Here is a 23,048-nt window from a genome sequence, read left to right as displayed (position 1 = left end):
CAATCGAAAACTGATACTCTACGCCGTTGAAATTTCTGACCCATAAAGTGAACACGAGTTTCTGATCCGCTCCTTCCCATTCGCTTTGTTCTTAAAGCGTTACTATTCCGGCGACGAACACACCCTGAATGACCCCTTAGCATTTCCATTATCTCTATGAATTCAGTCTCCCCACATCAACAGCAAACCCACCGCTTGCAGTAACACAGCGGAGTCGGGGCAGAATGAGAACTCCGTCCGGGTCCGTCTTTTCACAGAAACACTCTCGGCTCTGTGAGAAGGGACCAATCTATAACGTGTCACTTTTATAAAGACTAAATTGAAACGTGTCCCTTCACGGAATGCTGTGAATGGGGATTTCGTCCCGTTCGGTACAGTTTGAATGCGATGATAAAATTAGCGATAATTTAAAGCAGATTTTAAAACGGCGCCAGCGATTGGTGATGGGGAGCGCTGAATAAGACAAGATAAAAAGAACGGGTTTAAAATCTTGTGCTCAGGGAGAACATTGATCGAAATCCGGTCCTTTACTACACTGAAATTGGCGGGCTTTTTGAAATTTATCAAATTCCTGGTCTGAACGTTGAGGCCGGAAAATCCCGCCCTCTTCTGATTCCCAGCTATCTGATTGGTTAATGAAATAGGCAAATGAGGTGTATTAAAGAACAACCAATCAGATGATCTTTCAGTCTGTAAGAAGGGTAAATACGGAAATCATTCTTCATTCGTTGTGAAAGTATTTGTGAGATTGTGGAAATGTCTGGAAGAGGAAAAACTGGCGGTAAAGCTCGGGCCAAGGCCAAGTCTCGCTCATCCCGGGCCGGACTGCAGTTCCCTGTGGGCCGTGTTCACAGGCTCCTGCGAAAGGGGAACTACGCTGAACGTGTGGGTGCCGGAGCCCCGGTCTATCTGGCTGCTGTGCTCGAGTATCTGACGGCTGAAATCCTCGAGCTAGCCGGCAACGCGGCCCGGGACAACAAGAAGACCCGCATCATCCCCAGACACCTGCAGCTGGCCATCCGCAACGACGAGGAGCTCAACAAGCTGCTGGGACGGGTGACCATCGCTCAGGGTGGGGTGCTGCCTAATATCCAGGCCGTGCTGCTGCCGAAGAAAACCAGCACTGTGAGCTCCAAGAGCAAATAAAGCGATCAAGATTTAATCTGATAACCCAAAGGCTCTTTTCAGAGCCACCCACTGTATTTATGAAAGGGCTGGTCACTGTCTGTCAAAGGACTTGATTCCGATTCGCGAAACTAACAATAACTTGTGAAATACAAATGATCCATATGCTGAATGATCAGTTGTTTATTGTGTCAGCGATTACTGAATAAAGAATGTGTGAAATTTGTGTTTGGATGTGAGTGAGGTATTTATTCTGTCCCTGCCCGTCTGATATCTGCTCCCTCCCCTTTATACATTTCCCATTTAAGCAAATTTCTCACGGCCCTGCCATTTCAACAAAGGAGATCACAGCTCTTTCCATCGCCGATTTGGTGGCTCTGAAAAGAGCCTTTGTTGCACTTGGTGCTGAAGCCGGGTCGGGTTTAGGCGCGTTCCCCGCGGATGCGGCGGGCCAGCTGGATGTCTTTGGGCATGATGGTGACTCGCTTGGCGTGGATGGCGCACAGATTGGTGTCCTCAAACAGCCCCACCAGGTAAGCCTCGCTGGCCTCCTGCAGGGCCATGACGGCCGAGCTCTGGAAGCGCAGGTCTGTCTTGAAGTCCTGAGCGATCTCTCGCACCAGGCGCTGGAAGGGCAGTTTGCGGATCAGCAGCTCGGTGGATTTCTGGTAGCGGCGGATCTCCCTCAGAGCCACAGTGCCGGGTCTGTAGCGATGAGGCTTCTTCACTCCGCCCGTGGCTGGAGCGCTCTTCCTCGCCGCTTTGGTAGCCAACTGTTTGCGAGGAGCTTTCCCGCCGGTCGATTTACGCGCTGTCTGCTTGGTCCTGGCCATTTTCTGAACAGATCTGAACACAACCTGAGACACACAGACTGTTAATACGGAGTGCGCTCTGGGGCCGTCTTTTAAAGTGTCTCAGGGGATCCGCCCCTGGCCTCTGATTGGCTTCAGTCCCACACCCAGTCAGGGAGGGATCGCCCCTGGACGATGATTGAACCGAGCTCTGTCAGTCAGACCGAAACGGCGGGAGATATTGGGCCCCAATTGGCTGAGCTGAAATTAACCATCAATTTCAAAAAGCCCGCCAATTTCAGAGCATCAAATAACAGTTTCAAGAAAATCTCATTTCCCTCCAGCAATTTAAGAATCTCTCTCTTTATAATCTCCATTATTTCCCACTCCTCAGCTCAAATCTCAGGCTGTTTCACATTCCGGTTCATTCTCTGATCTGTCTGTAAACGGCCGGGAATAAAGCCCCGGTCATTGCTTTCCGTAACGGGACAAAGTCCAGCTTCAATTTCAAAAATCCCGCCAGTTCCGGCCCGGTGAACCGCTCCTCAAACAGAAACTTCACATCGAACTGATAATTGAATGAGAGCAGGAAATAAAGACCGAGCAGAGAGGACACAGCGGGAGAGGGAGTGAGGAGGGATTTTACTCTGAGCGGAGAATGTAATGTCTGGGGAAAGACTCTGTATCACCGCCTGTTCATTTATACCGTGAAACCGGGAATTCCGCTCCTTCTCTCGGGATGGCTGAGAACCCCGGCCGTTGTTTCTGATCTCCCTGTACCGAGTGTTGGGGAATCGCCCTATACTAATTAAATATCAGAAACTGATTCCCCATCCCGAGATCTTTCCTCTCCCCGTTTCCAGGTCAGTGCTCTCTCTGTGAGGCGGTGGGTGGCTCTTAGAAGAGCCTTTGTTTTGTGTCCGGTTTGAAAGGGTCGAATTGTTCAACCGCCGAAGCCATAGAGAGTGCGGCCCTGCCGTTTCAGAGCGTACACCACATCCATGGCAGTGACCGTCTTGCGCTTGGCGTGTTCAGTGTAGGTGACCGCGTCCCTGATCACATTCTCCAGGAAAACCTTCAGCACCCCGCGGGTTTCCTCGTAGATCAGACCCGAGATCCGCTTGACACCGCCACGGCGAGCCAGGCGGCGGATGGCTGGTTTGGTGATCCCCTGGATGTTATCACGAAGCACTTTCCGGTGCCGCTTGGCTCCTCCTTTGCCCAGTCCTTTTCCTCCTTTACCTCTGCCAGACATGATGATTCTTCACTCAGATCGCCGCTGAATGAAAAACTCTGGCCTTTCTTCTCTATTTATAAAGCCCGCCCCGACCTGGTTGAGAAAGGCACATTATCGGAGAGGCCGGGGAGGAGTGTTTGAATGACAGACAGAGCATGAAGTGCGGGAGGGAGGAGACTGGCTCGGAATGACGGACAAGCGGACGTGAAACTTCAAGCTCCGCCTCCAGGAATCAGTTACCGTCCTTTATAAACTTTTCACCAGCATCAAATGCGAAATATAAATTCAGACACAATCCTTACAGACTCCGCCTTAATATTCAAGGATTGCTCGAAAAAAAAGGCGGAAAATACAATTTAAATTCAATAAATGAGGCACACTACAGTTCCAATACAATCACTGTCATAACAGAATCAATCAGTGCCGCTACGGAACCGTTGGAAGAGGGAGTTTTAGTTTTCAGATTTGTAGCTGACAGTAGGCGCCCAAAAGTTCAATAAACTTGAATCGGTGTGGAAGGCACCCGATACCTTTCCGTGCTTGGGTCAGTATGGGACTGAATAGATTCAGGCACCGGGATGGATGGAGACTGGTCCTGTGTGGGGACTGAATAGATTCAGGGACCTGGATGGATAGAGAATTATCCTGTGTGGGGACTGGATAGATTCAGGGACCTGGATGGATGGAAAATGATCCTGTGTGGGGACTGGATAGATTCAGGTACTGGGATGGACAGAGACAGTTCCTGTGTGGGGACTGGATTCAAGGACTGAGATGGACAGAGACTTGTCCCTGGCCACTGTGTGAAGCGGAATCTTAAACTTCGCAACCTCAGCGTCCAATTTACCCTGAGATAAGCATCAGACCCCATTTCCGCTCCACCACCAAGACCGCCAACTTCCACCTCCGAAACATCGCGCGTCTCCTCCGCTGCCTCAGCTGATCTGATGCTGAAACCCTCACCCACGCCCTTGTTACCTCCAGACTTGGCTCTTCCAATGCTCCCCTGGTCAGCCTCCGATCTTCTGCCCTGTGTAAACTTGAACTCCTCCAAAACTCCGTTCCCCTATCCCAACTCCCAACAAGACCCGTACACCGATCACCCATGTGCTCGGTGAATTACATTGGCTCCCATTAGTTTAACCGCTGTATTAACGTGGGATAACTGTAATCAATAGGTCAGTCTCTTCAGACAGTAACCAGCCCTTTCATAGATACAGTGGGTGGCTCTGAAAAGAGCCTTTGGGTTATCAGATTAAATCTTGGCTGCTTTATTTGCTCTTGGAGCTCACAGTGCTGGTTTTCTTCGGCAGCAGCACGGCCTGGATATTAGGCAGCACCCCGCCCTGAGCGATGGTCACCCGTCCCAGCAGCTTGTTGAGCTCCTCGTCGTTGCGGATGGCCAGCTGCAGGTGTCTGGGGATGATGCGGGTCTTCTTGTTGTCCCGGGCCGCGTTGCCGGCCAGCTCGAGGATTTCAGCCGTCAGATACTCGAGCACAGCAGCCAGATAGACCGGGGCTCCGGCACCCACACGTTCAGCGTAGTTCCCCTTTCGCAGGAGCCTGTGAACACGGCCCACAGGAAACTGCAGTCCGGCCCGGGATGAGCGAGACTTGGCCTTGGCCCGAGCTTTACCGCCGGTTTTTCCTCTTCCAGACATTTCCACAATCTCACAAACACTTTCACAAAGAATGAAGAAATCCTCCCGCACTCGCCCTTCTTATACCTTCTGGAGGAGTACAGTGGGGGCAATTGTGATTGGTGCATCTGTTCTCAATCTCATTGGTTCACCGAACAGCCCAATCAGAGTGCTGTTTTATTCACCAATCAATAGCTGGTATTGAGAAAAGCGCGGAAAATACCGAACTGAACCGTTTTTTTGAAATTTGAAAAGCCCGCCAATATATTTGTAACACAAGAAGCGGATTTAGTAAATAATGTCGGGTAAAGACAAAGATTTAAAAATCTCTCTCCTTTTACTCTGTTATTCCACATTTCCCGTCACAACTTCCAGAGTATTTTACAATCCGGTTAAAATCCGGCTTCATTCACCGTTCGCTTTCAATCGGGCGGGAATAAAGTCCCATTTTGTAACGGGACAGATTCCAGCTCAATCTTTGTAAAAGTAACAAACCACAGATTGTGGATTGATTCCTGTTCACAGGAGCTGCAGCGCGATCGAAACCGGAGCCGAGACTCCTGGTGTAAGAAGTCGAACAGTGACAGAGCCTTTAGACTATTCTGTACTCGGTGTGAAGTCCCTTTCAGGGTTGCTGTTTTACAAAGGATTGCAGTTCTGAAAGTGATATTCCCGAATAATGAAGAAACAAACGTGAAAAGGAGAAAAAAATGACTGAAGTCTAATCCACCGCCTTAAAACGGCTGTGAAGGTGCAGACGCGGGGAAAAGGGCGGAATATGATTGGAAATGAGAGGATTATGGACACGTTTTTGGTTATTGGGACCAAATAAAACAGAGACACACAGATTATAACGGGCAGTGATTATGAGAATCTTCCAGATTTGAAGAGAAATTACAATAGCACATGAGTTATAGAGAGACGTAGATGGAGTAACTCTCCTTCCTCGACTTTCTCCGCTTCTTGCCGCCCTTGGCTGGTGCTTTACTCAAGGTTTTCTTGGCGCCCTTCTTGGGAGCTGCTTTCTTGTCCTCAGGCATTTTCAAACTCAATTTCAGACCCAGAAATGACCCAAATCCGCTCCGAGCTCGGATTAAATAGGCAGCCCCACAGCCCTATGGTAATGAGGGATGGGGGAAGGCAATGATTGTGATTGGGTCATTGGGAGTGATGCAACGTCACCTTTTCCTTTCACTCTCTGATTGGTTTCTTCAGATATCCAATCGGATTCAATACCTGCCACCAATCACAAACACGCTCACACTGCACATTGTCCGGTTTCAGCAATTTGTTCCGAACTGTTGCAGTTCTGCTTCCGGCCAGTAGATGTCCCCAAACCCCAGGTCATTGAAGTTTACAGATGAGAGAGGGACAGAAGATAAACTCATTCTTCACATTATATTGCACGGGTGGGATTTAGAAAAACTGGGAATGGAGACGAGCTGCAAGTACATTTTGTTAGACCAAACATTAGTTATAATGCTGTGTTAAATTCTTGTAATTGATTTTGGGGGTACAGTCACTACCGAGGAAGACTGGGACAAAATAAACTTGCAGAACGGCCGTGTAAATGGCCATTGAATTTCAATATAGAAAGGTGTGAGGTGGGGCATTTCGCTAGGGGGAATAAGGAGGCCACATACTGCTTGGAAAATAAGAGTCTAAATGGGGTAGGGGAGCAATGTAAATCATCCTGAGAAATCAGAGAGAAATACTGCGCAATGTACAGTGAAATATAATGGGGCAAATTCACAACAATGGAATGAGTGAAACAAAAACTTTATTATGAATCAAATGTCGTCATTTTTCATCGTCAAAAAGTGCAAAAATACGAGAGTAAACGTTACAGACAGAAACTTCCCTCACATTGCACATTGTCCTGTTTCTGTCACCATGACAGATAATGTGAATTTGTTCCCTCATTACAGTTGTCGCTTACCGCCAGCAGAGGTCAGTCTCTGGTACTGTATATGAGACTGGGATTTATTCTGTATCTGTATCTCTGGTACTGTGTACGAGAGTGGGGTTTATTCTGTGTCTGTCAGTCTCCAGGTACTATGTATAAGTGTTGCGTTTATTCCGTACCTGTCAGTCTCTGGTACTGTCTGTGTGTGTGGGATACATTCTGTATCTGCCATTCTCTGCTACTTTATCTCAATGTGGGATTTGTTCTGTAATTCAGTCTCTGAGACAATGTGCAAGTCTGGATTCATTCTGTATTCTTATTTCAGTTTACAATATTGCATTGAAACTGTATCTTTAACACTTTAAAGTATATACAGTTCTTCATCGAGCATTTAGTTTGTAAATATGGATACACTTTTTGATTTTCTTTAAACAAACGACGTGTGTGAGTTTTGGAGTAGTATTACATCTTAATCTCTGAACTCTATTGTGAACGATAATATACCTTTCAATCTGTTCACAATGAAATTACTGGACTAGTATGTAATGTATAGTTCAGTCTGCAATAATGGGATTAATTCTGTATCTGAGTCTAACACTGTATGAGAATTTTTGGACTGGTATGTAATATGTAGCTCATCCTGCACGAAATGAATTGATACTGTATCTATCAGTCTGATACTGTATTACATTTTTGGACTTGAATGCAATGTATAGCTCAGTCTGCACGAATGGAATTAATACTGAATCTTTCATTGTGATACTGTATGAGATTTTTGGACTGGTGAGTAACATACAGATCAGTCTGTGCTAATGGAATTGATATTGTATCTTTGAGTCTGATAGGGTATGAGATTCTTGGACTGCTATATAATGTGTGGCTCAGTCTGCACTAATTGAATCGATTCTGTATCTTTCAGTCTAATATTGTATGAGATTGTTGGACTGATATATAATGTTGAGCTCAGGCGGTGTGAATAGAATTTAAATTATATCTTCCAGTCTGATCATTTATGATTTTTGGACTCGTATGTAATGTATAGCTCAGTCTGTACCAATGGTATGGATTATGCTTATTTCAGTATAATAGAGTATTGACCAATATATCTAACATGTCGCTCAGTCTGCACCAATCGAATTTATACTATATCTTTCAATCTGACACTATGAGATCTTTGGACTGGTCTATAAAGTGTAACTCAGCCTGCAGTGATGTGATTGTGACATTCATTCTGTATCTGTAGTCTCCAGTACAGTCTGTGAGGGTGGGATTCATTCTGTATCTGTCAGTCTCTGGTACTGTGTGTGAGTGTGGGATTCGTTCTGTATCTGTCAGTCTCTGTACTGTGTGTGAGTGTGGGATTCATTCTGTATCTGCAGGTCTCTGGTACAGTGTGTGAGTGTGAGATTCATTCTGTATCTGTCAGTCTCTGTACTGAGTGTGAGTGTAGGATTTATTCTGTATCTGCAGGTCTCAGGTACTGTGTGTGAGTGTGTGATTCATTCTGTATCTGCCATTTTCTGCTACATTATCTCAGTGTGGAATTCATTCTGTAATTCAGTCTCTGAAACAATGTGCAAGTCTGAATTCATTCTGTATTCTCATTTCAGTTTACAGTATGGGACTTGAAACTGTATCTTTAATACTTTAAATTATATACAGTTCTTCGTCTCGTGTTTAATTTGTAAATATGGATACACTTCTCGATTTTCTTTAATCAAACATGTGTGAGTTTTGGAGTAGTATTACATCTTTATCATTCACAATAGAGTTCAGAGATTATGTACCTTTCAATCTGTTCACAGTGAAATTATTGGATTGGGATGTAATGTTTAGCTCGGTCTGCAATAATGGGATTAATTCTGTATCTCAATCTAATATTGTATGAGATTTTTGGAGTGGTATGTAATATGTAGCTCAGCCTGCACTAAAGGAATTAATACTGTATCTATCAGTCTGATACTGTATTAGATTTTTGGACTGGAATGTGATGTGTAGCTCAGTCTTCAATAATGGAAGTGATACTGAATCTTTCGATCTGATATTCTATGTGATTTTTGGACTGGTGAGTAACATGTAGCTCAGTACGTGTTATGTAATTGATATTGTATCTTTGAGTCTGATGGCGTATGAGATTCTTGGACTGCGATATAATGTGTGGCTCAGTCTGCACTGATGGAATTGATACTGTATCTTTCAGTCTAATACTTTATGGGATTTTCAGTCCGGTATGTAATGTACAGGTCAGGCAGTGCTAATAGAATTGATACTGTATCTTCCAGTCTGATCATTTATGAGGTTTTTGGACTCGTATGTAATGTGTAGCTCAATCTGAACCAATGGTATTGATAATGTTTATTTCAGTATAATATTCTATGAGTATTTACTAATATATATAATATGTAGCTCAGTCTGCACTAATGGAATTTATACTGCATCTTTCAACCAGACACGAAGATATCTTTGAACTGGTATTTAAAATGTAACTCAGTCTGCAGTAGTGTGATTGTGAGATTCATTCTGTGACTGTGAGTTCCTGATACTCTTTGTGAGTGTGGGATTCAATCTGTATCTGTCAGTCTCTGGTACGATGTGTGAGTGAGGGATTCATTCTGTATCTGTCAGTCTCTGCTACGGTGTGTGAGTGTGGGATTCATTCTGTATCTGCCATTCTCTGCTACATTATCTCAGTGTGGGATTCATTCTGTAATTCAGTATCTGAGACAATGTGCAAGTCTGAATTCATTCTGTATTCTTATTTCAGTTTACAGTAACGGATTTGAAACTGTATCTTTATTAATTTAAATTATATACAGTTCTTTGTCTAGTGTTTAATTTGTAAATATGGATACACTTTTCGATTTTCTTTAATCAAACATGTGTGAGTTTTGGAGTAGTATTACATTTTTATCATTCACAATAGGGTTCAGAGATTATATACCTTTCAATCTGTTCACAGTGAAATTATTGGATTGGTATGTAATGTTTAGCTCAGTCTGCAATAATGGGATTTATTCTGTCTCTCAATCTGATATTGTATGAGATTTTTGGACTGGTATGTAATATGTAGCTCAGCCTGCACGAAAGGAATTAATACTGTATCTATCAGTCTGACGCTGTATTGGATTTTTGGACAGGAATATGATGTGTAGCTCAGTCTTCAATAATGGAAGTGATACTGAATCTTTCGATCTGATATTCTATGAGATTCTTGGACTGCTATATAATGTGTGGCTCAGTCTGCACTGATGGAATTGATACTGTATCTTTCAGACTAATATTGTATGGGATTTCCAGTCTGGTATGTAATGGACAGTTCAGGCAGCGCTAATAGAATTGATACTGTATCTTCAAGTCTGTTCATTTATGAGGTTTTTGGACTGGTATATAATGTGTAGCTCAGTCTGAACCAATGGTATTGATACTGTTTATTTCAGTGTAATACTGAGTATTTGCTGATATATCTAATATATAGCTCAGTCTGCACTAATGGAATTTATAATGTATCTTTCAATCTGACACTATGATATCTTTGAACTGGTATGTAAAATGTAACTCAGTCTGCAGTAGTGTGACTGTGAGATTCATTCTGTATCTGTCAGCATCTGGTACTGGTTGTGAGTGAGGGATTCATTCTGTATCTGTCAGTCTCTGGTACTGGTTGTGAGTGTTGGATTCATTTTATATCTGTCAGTCCTTGGTACTGTATGTGAGTGTGGGATGAACTCAGTATCTGTCAGTCCTTGGTACTGTATGTGAGTGTTGGATTCATTCTGTTTCTGTCATCTCTGGTACCATACTTGAGTGTGGGATTCACTCTGTGTCTGGCAACCTCGAGTACTGCATGTGAGCTTGGGATTCTTTCTGCATCTGTCAGTCTCTGCAACGGTATGTGAGTGTGGGATTCATTCTGTGTTTGTGTGTCTCTGTACTGTATCTGAGTGTGAAATTCATTCTGTATCTGTCCACAATTATTCTCTCAGATTACATTATGGTATTCAATACTGTAGCTTTAATATCTTAATGTTAAAGTCGTTTTTCTCATTATTTAATTGGTAAATTTAGGATTTGATGCTGGAGGTTTTAATCAGATAATTTGTGTGATTTTGGACAACTATTAAATCTGTATCTCTGTGAGTAATATTGTGAATGGTAATATATCTTTCAAACTCATATGGTGACATTTTTGAATTGGTATTTAATGTGTAGATCTTTCTGAACTAAAGGAATTGATACTGCATCTTTAAGTTTTATTATAAGATTTTTGGACTCGTGTGTAATGTGTATCTCGATCTGTGCTAATAGAATTGATACTGTATCTGTAAATCTCATACTATCAGTATATTATAAACTGGTTTCTAATTTGTTTCTCAGGTTACACTGTCACAGCATTGCTCAATCTGATAATGTACATGAGTTTTGGACTTGCAATTTGTATTTGAATGGTACACAATGCGAATGGATAAATCGTGTATTAAACTCACGTGAGTGTGTGAGAGAGTTTTGGGCTAGCATACAATCGGAATCTTGGGGTATCTGGGATTTAATTCATGGCTAATGTTGTCCTTTTTTGAAATTGACAATCTGAAAGCATGACTTTGGACTGGGAATTTTGTATCCACCTGTCAGCGGGACTGAGTGAGGGGGAAATGGAACAGCGTCTGCCGCACCTGCTCTGTTTGACTGTTGGATTGAAAATGTGTCTCTGGAACTTGGGATCAGTGTGGGACTGACTACTTCTGCTGTCTGAGACTGTGGAACTGATGACCTGTCTGTGTCTCTGTGCTCTGTGAGTGATAATGTACTTACTGTGTGTGAGAAGGAGCTGGCTGCACTGTTCCTTTGGGTCGGATGGAGGAAACTTCACATTCATTCTGGCTCCTTCAAGGGTTTGCCTGTAGAAAGTAACATATATCTTGTAACTCAAGAACAGGTGAGGTCGAAAATACAGAAGTGATCAGTTTAATATCTGTGAATAATTATTTTGAATATCCACAAATGAAAACCAGTGATACAAACGGTGTCAGTGTCTGACTCCACTGCAGTACTGCAGCACTCAGCTTCTGCACACCAGGTGTGTTGGGCGATTTTAAAACAATTTAGTGACATCCTCTCCACTGATCCATGAATGGGACTACCCGATGGGGCAGGGACCTTTGTGCAGGTCAGGTTTCTAATCCCCTCTCCCATGGGACAAACCGTTCAAATGAAAGCAAAAACCGCTGTTTAAATTGTGTCCTTCACACTTCTCACCTGATGCCTGCAATCAAAACTGCTTGTCTAACTCCCCACATCCTGACTGTTCACTGTCCATTAACAGGGTGAGACTGGAACTAAACCAGGAACATTCACTACTGGTTTGGGGAGAGAAAGCAGCAATGATTTTAAATATCAGTTTCTTCCCATTCTGTCTCCCTTACCCTGGACACACCCTGGACACACACAGCCCGAGAATGACCTCTCCCTTCCCCCGCTCACTCCATGTTCCGGGACCAGTTCCTGATCCACTCCGCCTCTTACAAACAGCCCCCGGACTCCCCTTGACCTTCCCCCGGACTCAATGCCGATCTCTGAGCCCATCTGCGGACACGGTCCCGAAGCGATGAGCTGCTGTAACGAGGCTGCTCTTTGCTCCCTTCCCCCGGGGGCCGTGATCTCTCCATTCCCGGCTGTTTTAAACCATCTTCTTCCGCTCACTGAGGGAATGGCGCCCACAGGCCGAGCTGGGGGAGGGGAGCGCGCATGCGCTCTTCTGCTCACCAACAACCAGCGTTGGGGGCCGGGCTGAGTCGCGCATGCGCAGATATCTGGTTTAATTCCCAATACAAAAATCGATGGAAACTTTCCCCAATTGGAATTTTTCCGAGTCTGAGCAAAGGAAGTGGGTCTGGGGGAAAGGTCAGAGGGAATGGGGTCCACAGGCAGTGCAGGAACAGGCACCAGAATGGAAAACAGATGGGATTCCACCAGTGCCTAACGCTGGAATCCAGACTGACTTTACAATCTCTAACTATTAAACTAGATGTTTCCATCCCTGCTGTTTCTCTCGGTATCTTTTGATGGTAAAGAGTCTTTCAGAGATAAAGTGGGCGGCTGTGAAATGAGCCAATGGATTCTGTTCATTCTTGGTCCCTTTACTGATAAAGAAAATTGTGACTCCGGAACGGGAGGCCGGATTCCTCGAACCAATCCTGGAGAAACATGGGAGGAAAGTGGGAGTCGGTGTATTTGCTGGGACCGTGTAGGATTAATATCTGACGGCAACAGTCCCAGTTTATTTCAATCGGAGTGAAACTCTCGGTCACTGAGAGAAATACAGAAGTGCCCTGAGCTGCAAAATTGCAGAGGGTACAACACGCAAGAGAGGGTGAAATGCGTGACACTGTCCCTGAGAGTGGGATTAATAATGTGTCTGTCTCTGAAATAATATCAGTGAGAGATGAGACTGCATCTTCTGTCACTCCAGCTTGGAATGGCAATTGGAATGGAGAATTTTCCAATTTGTTACTGGGTGAAAACGGGACATTGCAAGTCAGTTTCTCTCTCTCTTATGTACAACATATGAAGGTGGAATACTGCTGCTGAGCGTGATACAGAGACACTGATGGGAAGCGTATGGCTGATACTCTGCCTGTCTGTATCTCTCCAGCGCTGTACACGAAGGTGGGATACTGTTTGCTGAGTGTGAAACGGACACACTGAGAGGAAGTGTGAGAATGATACTTTGTCTGTGTGCCTGTCTCTGTCTGTCTCTTTATCTGTCCGTCTGTATTTCTCTATCTCTAGCGCTGTACATGAGAGCGGGATAGTGTTATTGAGCATAATATGAACACCCTGTTGGAAGGTAAAGACTGATTCTGTGTCTGTGAACAGACCTCCGGTGCTGTTGGTGAGACGGTCACTGTCCCTTCTATTATGTATGAGCCGGTCTGACGGTGCATTTATCAGTCTCCAGTCGAGTAAGGAAAGGTGGAGAGAAACAGCCTGTAACTGTCTGACACTGGACTGCCTATGAATGTTGAATTTATTCAGTAACTGGCCGTCTCTGGGTGTTTAGAATGGGACGGATGGGACACCAGTTACTATTGTCTGTCAGTCAGTTTTGGAGGAGGGAGAGAAAGACAGAGAGACTGGAGGAGCCCAGAGCGGATTATTTGTATTATCGCCTCAACCAAACATATTTCTGTGTGCAGACAATGTAATAATGTAAAACCAGATATGGATAATCACAACCACAGCTGTGATTGACTCCTGCCCCTGAATCTGGGGACCAGACACTGTGAGGAGCGCTGGCCTCAGTGTGTTTAACAGTTACTGAGCTGGGAAACTACAACTAACCCCCGAGAATCTGCAGCACAGGCCGAGCGGGGAGGAAAGCCTGTCCCGGGAATTGTCAATCTGGCGAACAGTTTGTCCTGTGAATGTGAAGATGTGAACATTGTGTCAGAGAGAGTGTGTTAAAGGGGCGGGCGGGTTAGATTAATGTCACTGTGTTTGTGTGGCCGGTCTCATCGCCGGATTTCCAAGTCTATTTTGAGTAAAATAAAAAACAATACCTGTCAAAGGATCGCCCTCCTCCCCTGCCGAGCTCCCAAGTGGAAATTTAAGTTAAAGTTTGAATTCAATTCAAGATTTCAGCCGAAAAACGGAGATCATGTCAGCGATCGGGTGAGAGAGCGCGATCAGTGCAGCAATGAAACGGGTTTCAATCGAAACTGGTGCTTTTAATTCCGGTGAAAGTTTTTCGACAGCAAACATACCGGTGTTAGAGATGGGAAGGGGCTAGTCTGGGACTCTGGAGTGCCCGATTTGAATTGGAATCGGGGAGTTTAAGAGGAGAGAGAAACACAGAGAGGCTGGAGGGGCCGGGAGCTGACAGCAGGATGTCTCCGCCCCGTCCGCTCTGTGCCTTTAAGTTGCTCTGTGCCGCCGCCTCTCGTTTCATTTCTCACCCAGCTCTGACTGGAAGAGAGATTTTCGACAGAGTCCCGGACATGACAGACACTGCAGCCGCCGAAACGGCACCTCCTGCCGCCGCCGCTCCACCCAAGGCTCCCAAGAAGAAGAAGGCGGTTCCCCGACCCAAGTCCACCGGTCCCCCGTTGGGCGAACAGATCCTCAAGATTGTGAGGGATTGCAAGGATCGCAAGGGGATATCCCTGGCCGCGATAAAGAAGGTTCTGGCTACCAAAGGCCTGGATGTGGAGAAGCTCCGGTCCCAGATCAAATTAAGTATCAAGAGAAATGTGGAAAAAGGCTCCCTGGTGCAGATCAAGGGCACGGGCGCCTCGGGCTCCTTCAGAGTCGCTAAGAAGGAAACCCAGGCAAAAGTGGTAAAGAAGTTGAAGAAACAAGTGACCAAGAAATCTCCCGGAAAGAAACCAGCGGCCAAAAAAACAGCCGTCAAGAAATTAACGGCCAAGAAACCAGCGGTCAAGAAATCGACCACGAAAAAGGCGGCGAAATCAGCAATTAAGAAGAAAGCGGCGGCGAAGAAGCCCAAGACCCCCAAGACAGTGAAGGCGAAGGCGAAGAAGGTGGAAAAACCGAGGGCCAAGCCCAAGCCGAAGTCAGCAAAGCCTAAGAAAGCAGCGGGCAAAAAGAAATAAAAAATCAAGTGCAACTTGTGACCATCTGAACCCAACGGCTCTTCTCAGAGCCACCCACGTCTCTCAGAAAAGAGCTGATCCCGGAATCAGATGATTCCTGTCCCGGGTCCTGGCTCAGATTTCACATAGAAATCATTTCAAATAAACCCAGGGTGCTGGTGACTCGCTGATATTCGCTATCCCTGCCCCACCCCCACTGTCTGAAATAAAATAGAGAGAATGTGATGTCCGGGCCGGGCCTCACTGGAACTGGCGTGTGTTCGGCTCCAGTCACAGTTCATTTTTTCTTCCAGATTCAGGGCGAGAGTCGGTGACAGGGTAAAACTGGCGGAGATCCGCAGCTATCACAATTCAAACCCCAACACATGAGATTCTCCAAATCAGCTGGAATAAAGTGTTTGTAAACTGCTGAACCCGTCTGGGAGGGGATGTGTGGGGAGATCGAATCGGGTCTGGGTTTCTGGAAATCCTTGAATATGAAGCCCGAGTCTGTAAGGGTTTGTGCGGAGCGCTGTGTTTCGGTTCTATTATCGATAAACGGTTTGAAATTGGCGGGCGGAGAAAGCTGGAGGTGGAGCTGGAAGATCAGAGGCCGCTCTCCGCTCTGTCCGTCACTCTGAATCTCTCCTCCCCTCTCTGATCTCTCACTCTGTCTCCTCCCCTCCCTGTTTAATATCTAACTCTGTCTCCTCCCCTCCCTCTCTTACCCTGTGCCTGTTTCAGTCAGGTCGGGGCAGGCTGCATAAAAACGGAAGCAGCATAAGTTTGTTATTCATTCAGCAGCGATTTGAGTGAAGAATCATCATGTCTGGCAGAGGTAAAGGAGGCAAAGGACTGGGCAAAGGCGGAGCCAAGCGGCACCGTAAAGTGCTTCGTGATAACATCCAGGGGATCACCAAACCAGCCATCCGCCGCCTGGCTCGCCGTGGCGGTGTCAAGCGGATCTCGGGTCTGATCTACGAGGAAACCCGCGGGGTGCTGAAGGTTTTTCTGGAGAATGTGATCAGGGACGCGGTCACCTACACTGAACACGCCAAGCGCAAGACGGTCACTGCCATGGATGTGGTGTACGCTCTGAAACGGCAGGGCCGCACTCTTTATGGATTCGGCGGCTGAACAACTCGACCCTTTCAAACCGGACACAAAACAAAGGCTCTTCTAAGAGCCGCCCACCGCCTCACAGAGAGAGCACTGACCTGGGAACGGGGAGAGGAAAGATCTCGGGATGGGGAATCAGTTTCTGATATTTAATTAGTATAGGGAGATTCCCCAACACTCGGTACAGGGAGATCAGAAACAACGGCCCGGGTTCTCGGCCATCCCGAGAGAAGGAGCGGAATTCCCGGTTTCACGGTATAAATGAACAGGCGGGGATGCAGACTCTTTCCCCAGACATTACATTCTCCGCTCAGAGTAAAATCCCTCCTCACTCCCTCTCCCGCTGTGTCCTCTCTGCTCGGTCTTTATTTCCTGCCCTCATTCAATTATCAGTTCGATGTGAAGTTTCTGTTTGAGGAGCGGTTCACCGGGCCGGAACTGGCGGGATTTTTGAAATTGAAGCTGGACTTTGTCCCGTTACGGAAAGCAATGACCGGGGCTTTATTCCCGCCCGTTTACAGACAGATCAGAGAATGAACCGGAATGTGAAACAGCCTGAGATTTGAGCTGAGGGCGAGGAAATATTCGAGATTATAAAGAGAGAGATTCTTAAATTGCTGGAGGGAAATGAGATTTTCTTGAAACTGTTATTTGATGCTCTGAAATTGGCGGGCTTTTTGAAATTGAAGATTAATTTCAGCTCAGCCAATTGGGGCCCAATATCTCCCGCCGTTTCGGTCTGACTGACTGAGCTCGGTTCAATCATCGTCCAGGGGCGATCCCTCCCTGACTGGGTGTGGGACTGAAGCCAATCAGAGGCCAGGGGCGGATCCTCTTAGACACTTTAAAAGGCGGCCCCAGAGCGCAGTCCGTATTAACAGTCTTTGTGTCTCAGGTTGTGTTGAGATCTGTTCAGAAAATGGCCAGGACCAAGCAGACGGCGCGCAAATCGACCGGCGGGAAAGCTCCTCGCAAACAGTTGGCGACGAAAGCGGCGAGGAAGAGCGCTCCAGCCACGGGCGGAGTGAAGAAGCCTCATCGCTACAGACCCGGCACTGTGGCTCTGAGGGAGATCCGCCGCTACCAGAAATCCACCGAGCTGCTGATCCGCAAACTGCCCTTCCAGCGCCTGGTGCGAGAGATCGCTCAGGACTTCAAGACAGACCTGCGCTTCCAGAGCTCGGCCGTCATGGCCCTGCAGGAGGCCAGCGAGGCTTACCTGGTGGGGCTGTTTGAGGACACCAACCTGTGCGCCATTCACGCCAAGCGAGTCACCATCATGCCCAAAGACATCCAGCTGGCCCGCCGCATCCGCGGGGAGCGCGCCTAAACCCGACCCGGCTTCAGCACCGAGTGCAACAAAGGCTCTTTTCAGAGCCACCAAATCGGCGATGGAAAGAGCTGTGATCTCCTTTGTTGAAATGGCAGGGCCGTGAGAAATTTGCTTAAACGGGAAATGTATAAAGGGGAGGGAGCAGATATCAGACGGACATGGACAGAATAAATACCTCACTCACATCCAAACACAAATTTCACACATTCTTTATTCAGTAATCGCTGACACAATAAACAACTGATCATTCAGCATCTGTTGTATACATCTGGGTAAAATAACAAACCCAGGCAGACTTGTCCGAGGATGGGACGGTAAATAATAACAAGCGTCCCTGGTATTTCTGCATCCCACCCACCCAGTTAACAATTCTGACGGTTCTGGTATTTTGTCTCATTCACCAGACAAACTGCAAATTTCAATCTATTGGAGGTTGGCGACATCTGCGGTCCGGAAGCGAGTACTGCAACAGACCGATATGGATCATTTGTGTTTAACAAGTTATTGTTAGTTTCGCGAATCGGAATCAAGTCCTTTGACAGACAGTGACCAGCCCTTTCATAAATACAGTGGGTGGCTCTGAAAAGAGCCTTTGGGTTATCAGATTAAATCTTGGTCGCTTTATTTGCTCTTGGAGCTCACAGTCCTGGTTTTCTTCGGCAGCAGTACGGCCTGGATATTAGGCAGCACCCCGCCCTGAGCGATGGTCACCCGTCCCAGCAGCTTGTTGAGCTCCTCGTCGTTGCGGATGGCCAGCTGCAGGTGTCTGGGGATGATGCGGGTCTTCTTGTTGTCCCGGGCCGCGTTGCCGGCCAGCTCGAGGATTTCAGCCGTCAGATACTCGAGCACAGCAGCCAGATAGACCGGGGCTCCGGCACCCACACGTTCAGCGTAGTTCCCCTTTCGCAGGTGCCTGTGAACACGGCCCACAGGGAACTGCAGTCCGGCCCGGGATGAGCGAGACTTGGCCTTGGCCCGAGCTTTACCGCTGGTTTTTCCTCTTCCAGACATTTCCACAATCTCACAAACACTTTCACAAAGAATGAAGAATGATTTCCGTATTGACCCTTCTTATAGACTGAAAGGTCATCTGATTGGTTGTTCTTTAACACACCTTATTTGCCTATTTCATTAACCAATCAGATAGCTGGGAATCAGAAGAGGGCGGGATTTACCGGCCTCAACGGTCAGACCAGGAATTTGATGAATTTCAAAAAGCCCGCCAATTTCAGTGTAGTAAAGGACCGGATTTCGATCAATGTCGCCCTGAGCACAAGATTTTAAACCCGTTCTTTTTATCTTGTCTTATTCAGCGCTCCCCGTCACCAATCGCTGGAGCTATTTTAAAATCTGCTTTAAATTATGGCTCATTCTATCATCGCTTTCAAACTGTACCGTTCGGGACTAAATCCCCATTCACAGCATTCCGTGAAGGGACACGTTTCAATTTAGTCTTTATAAAAGTGACACGTTATAGATTGGTCCCTTCTTACAGGGCCGGGAGTGTTTCTGTGAAAAGACGGACCCGGACGGAGCTCTCATTCTGACCCTATTCCGCTGTGTTTCTGCAAGGGGTGGGTTTGCTGTTGATGTGAGGATTTTCACATCAGCTATTAAACATTCGGACACTGGATTCTTACAGTGAAATGAAACACGAAGGGAGTGAGACAGAATTGTAACGGTTTAAGAGCGAAGCAAAGGGGAAGGAGCGGATCAGTTTATGGGTTAGGGATTTCAACGGGGCAGTTACAGTATCACTTCATAATAAGATTGGAATAATATTACAGTATTAGAACAATCCTAAGTAAATATATAGGAAATGCAGCTCCTTCAGAGAGGTTGTGGGTGGCTCTTAAAAGAGCCGTTGTTTTTTTTCAGTACGTTGTGGAGCTTTACTTGGAGCTGGTGTACTTGGTCACCGCCTTTGTCCCTTCCGACACGGCGTGCTTGGCCAGTTCCCCGGGCAGCAGCAGGCGCACGGCCGTCTGGATCTCCCGGGAGCTGATGGTGTGGCGTTTATTATAATGGGCCAGGCGGGAAGCCTCACTCGCGATGCGCTCGAAAATATCGTTCACAAAGGAGTTCATGATGCTCATGGCCTTGGAGGAGATGCCGGTGTCGGGGTGAACCTGCTTCATCACTTTGTAGACGTAGATGGAGTAACTCTCCTTCCTCGACTTTCTCCGCTTCTTGCCGCCCTTGGCTGGTGCTTTATTCAAGGTTTTCTTGGCGCCCTTCTTGGGAGCTGCTTTCTTGTCCTCAGGCATTTTCAAACTCAATTTCAGACCCAGAAATGACCCAAATCCGCTCCGAGCTCGGATTAAGTAGGCAGCCCCACAGCCCTATGGTAATGAGGGATGGGGGAAGGTAATGATTGTGATTGGACGATTGGGCGTGAGGACACAACACATTTACTTTCATTCTCTGATTGGTTTCATCAGATATCCAATCAGATTTAATACCTGCCACCAATCACAATCACGCTCACACTGCACATTGTCCGGTTTCAGCAATTTGTTCCGAACTGTTGCAGTTCTGCTTCCGGCCAGTAGATGTCCCCAAACCTCAATATTTCTGCCATTTCGCTGACGTTACCTGTCAGTTTATCTTGTGAATCCCCGGGTGACCCTCAAGATATTCTGATTTTCCTTTTGTTATTTTTGTGTCTGTGGAATAATTTACTATTTCTTTTGATATTCCTTGATAATTTGATTTCGTGGTTCCTGTTTCCTTCCCTAATTGTTTTTGTGACTTCTTCCCAACCTCTTCCTATTCGCTTTTGTCATCCTCTTATTTATTATCTATAAAAGAGAAATTCCATCAGCTTGTTGTGTCTGTTCAGGGGCTGATGTTTGGGAAATATTTATTGTCTATGTTTGTAGTGCCAGAAACCCAAAGGGAGCAATTCGGTCCCAAACTCCACAGAAACATTCCATTTCTCCCTCCTGGTGAAATAAGGCGCTATAATGGTGAGTATAGCTGCCTTCCAAGCAGTTAATTCCAACAGGTTTGAATCCCAGTTCGCTGAATTCAGAAACACCAAGACTGGAACCGAATTTGATGATGTTCAGAGGGATAGTGTTTCCAAAATACAAACGGGTCTAATTTAGATTAAAAATGTTTTAAATTAATTTATTTCCCCCATAACGTTGAATTTAACTCTGATCCTTTGTATTATTATGTGCCCTGATCTGTACAGTGGATACGGGACACAATTGCCCGGATTCAGTGAAATTAATTGATTTTCTGAAGTTTTTCCCTCTGCTGATTCCCGTTCCTTATTTAAATTATGTCGGATTAACCTTTCTGATCTATAGAAGGGTCATCGTCGTGAACCGTTAACCCGAGCTTCCCTTCTCCACAGATGCTGCCGGACCTGCTGAGTCATTCCAGCATTTTCAGTTTTATTTTTTTCTATATTTTATCCCTTTCACTTCTGACGGTCGCCGTTGAAACTTCCAGATTAGCGCTCAGTTTTTATTTGTGTTTCAGTTCGGTTTATTTGAATTAATATAAATCGTGTCCTGAGAAATCAGACAGAAATATTGCGCAATATAATGGGGCAACTTTCGAATGAGCAAAACAAATACTTTATTATGAATCAATTGTCTAATTTTTCACTAACAAAATATGAAAAAATACGAGATTAGAAGTTACAGAGAGAAACTATTTCCTCACATTGCACCTTGTCCTGAATCTGCAACAACGACAGATAATGTGAATTTGTTCCACTCTGTTACAGTTCTCACTTATGGCCAGTAGATGTCAGACTGTATGTGAGTGTGGGATTAATTCTCTGCCTGTCGGTCTCTGGTACCGAAGATGAGTGTGATATTCAATCTATATCCATCAGCCTCCAGTACATTCTGTGAGTGTGGGATTCATTCTGTATCTGTCAATCTCTGGGAATGTGTATGAGTGTGGGATTCATTCTGTGACTGGCAGTCTCTGATATTTTATCTCAGTGTGGGATTCATTCTGTAACTCAGTCTCTGGGCAAAGTGCAAGTCTGGATTCCTTCTGTAATGTTATTTCAGGTTACAGTATGTTGCTTGAAACTGTATCTTTAATTCATTAATGTATGCAAATCTTTCATCTAGCATTAATTTGTAAATATGGATACACTTTTGGATTTTGTTTAAATCAAACAACGTGTGTGAGTTTTGTTGTAGGTTTACATCTTAATCTCTGTGAAGATAATTTACATTTCAATCTTTTACTGTGAAATTATTGGACTGGTATTTATTGTGTAGCTCAGTCTGGGCTAATGGAATTGATATTGTATCTTTCAATTTGACACTGTATGAGATTTTTGGACTGGTATGTAATGTGTGGTTCAGCCTGTACTAATGGAATTGACACTCTTAACTTTCAGTCAGACACTGCGAGAGATTTTTGGACTGGTTTCTAATGTGTAGCTGAGTCTACACTAATAGGATTCACACTGTCTGTTTCAGTATGATGATGTATGTGAATTTTGGACGGTATATAATGTGTAGCTCAGTCTGCACTAATGGAATTCATACTGTACCTTTCAGTCTGACACTGTGCAATATATTTAGACTGGTTTGTAAGGTGTAGCTCAGTCTGCACTAATGGAATTGATACTGTATCTTCCAGTCAGATACTGTGTGAGATTTGTGTACTGGTATGTAACGTGTCGGTCAGTCTGTACTTACAAAATCGATACTATATCTTTCAGTCTAATACTGCATGCGAATTTTGGACTGGTATATAATGTGTAGCTCAATCTGCACTAATGGGATTGATACTGTATCTTTCAACCTGACACTGAGATTTTTGGACTGGTATGTGATGTGTTGCTCAGTCTGCTCTAATGGGATTGATACTGTGTCTTTCAATCTGATACTGTTTGAGAATTTTAGACTGGTATCTAATGTGTACCTCAGTCTGCAGTAAAGGAATTGAAAATGTACATTTCATTCTGACACTATGAGGATTTTGTACAAAAATGTGAGTCAAATATGGGTAACATCTGAACTGGTATCTAATTTGTATCTCAGGGTACAATATTGTCATGAATACTGCATCTTTAAACTCAGAATGTGTGTGAGTTGTGGGCTGGTATTTAATTTGAATCTTGGAGTACACTATTGTGATTGATTCTGTACCTATCAATCGGTACCATGTTCTATCTGGTAGTTAATTTGTAGCTAAGGCTGAACTAATGTGAGATTGACACAGTGCCTTTCAATCTGATACTGGGTGTGATTTTGGACTGGGAATTATTTATCTGCCAGTCAGCTGTACAGAGTTGTTGTGATATGGAAATTCCGTCTGTCTCTCCT

General features: G+C 45.3%; 2 protein-coding genes across 2 annotated transcripts in view; one reads left to right on the top strand and one right to left on the bottom strand.

Moving 5' to 3' along the window:
* Positions 1–656: 656 nt before the first annotated feature.
* Positions 657–23,048, top strand: part of LOC137318331 (histone H2AX-like) — a 101,093-nt gene continuing 78,701 nt past the window's right edge. Inside the window, exon 1 of the mRNA XM_067981215.1 lies at positions 657–1,120. Within this exon, the coding sequence (XP_067837316.1) occupies positions 757–1,120 (364 nt within the window). The 5' untranslated portion in view covers positions 657–756. The remainder of the gene's footprint in view (positions 1,121–23,048) is intronic.
* Positions 4,425–4,814, bottom strand: LOC137318371 (histone H2A-like). Its single transcript, XM_067981258.1, has one exon. It carries the CDS (start codon positions 4,812–4,814, stop codon positions 4,425–4,427), a length of 390 nt encoding a protein of 129 aa, XP_067837359.1.

The sequence above is a fragment of the Heptranchias perlo genome, unplaced genomic scaffold (assembly GCF_035084215.1).
Source record: "Heptranchias perlo isolate sHepPer1 unplaced genomic scaffold, sHepPer1.hap1 HAP1_SCAFFOLD_70, whole genome shotgun sequence".
In the NCBI taxonomy this organism is placed as follows: Eukaryota; Metazoa; Chordata; class Chondrichthyes; order Hexanchiformes; family Hexanchidae; genus Heptranchias; species Heptranchias perlo.
This window is presented reverse-complemented; position numbering and strand designations above follow the sequence as displayed.

Excerpts from the sequence above, each read along its gene's own strand:
- LOC137318371 (XM_067981258.1), bottom strand. The coding sequence starts at position 4,814 with ATGTCTGGAAGAGGAAAAACCGGCGGTAAAGCTCGGGCCAAGGCCAAG.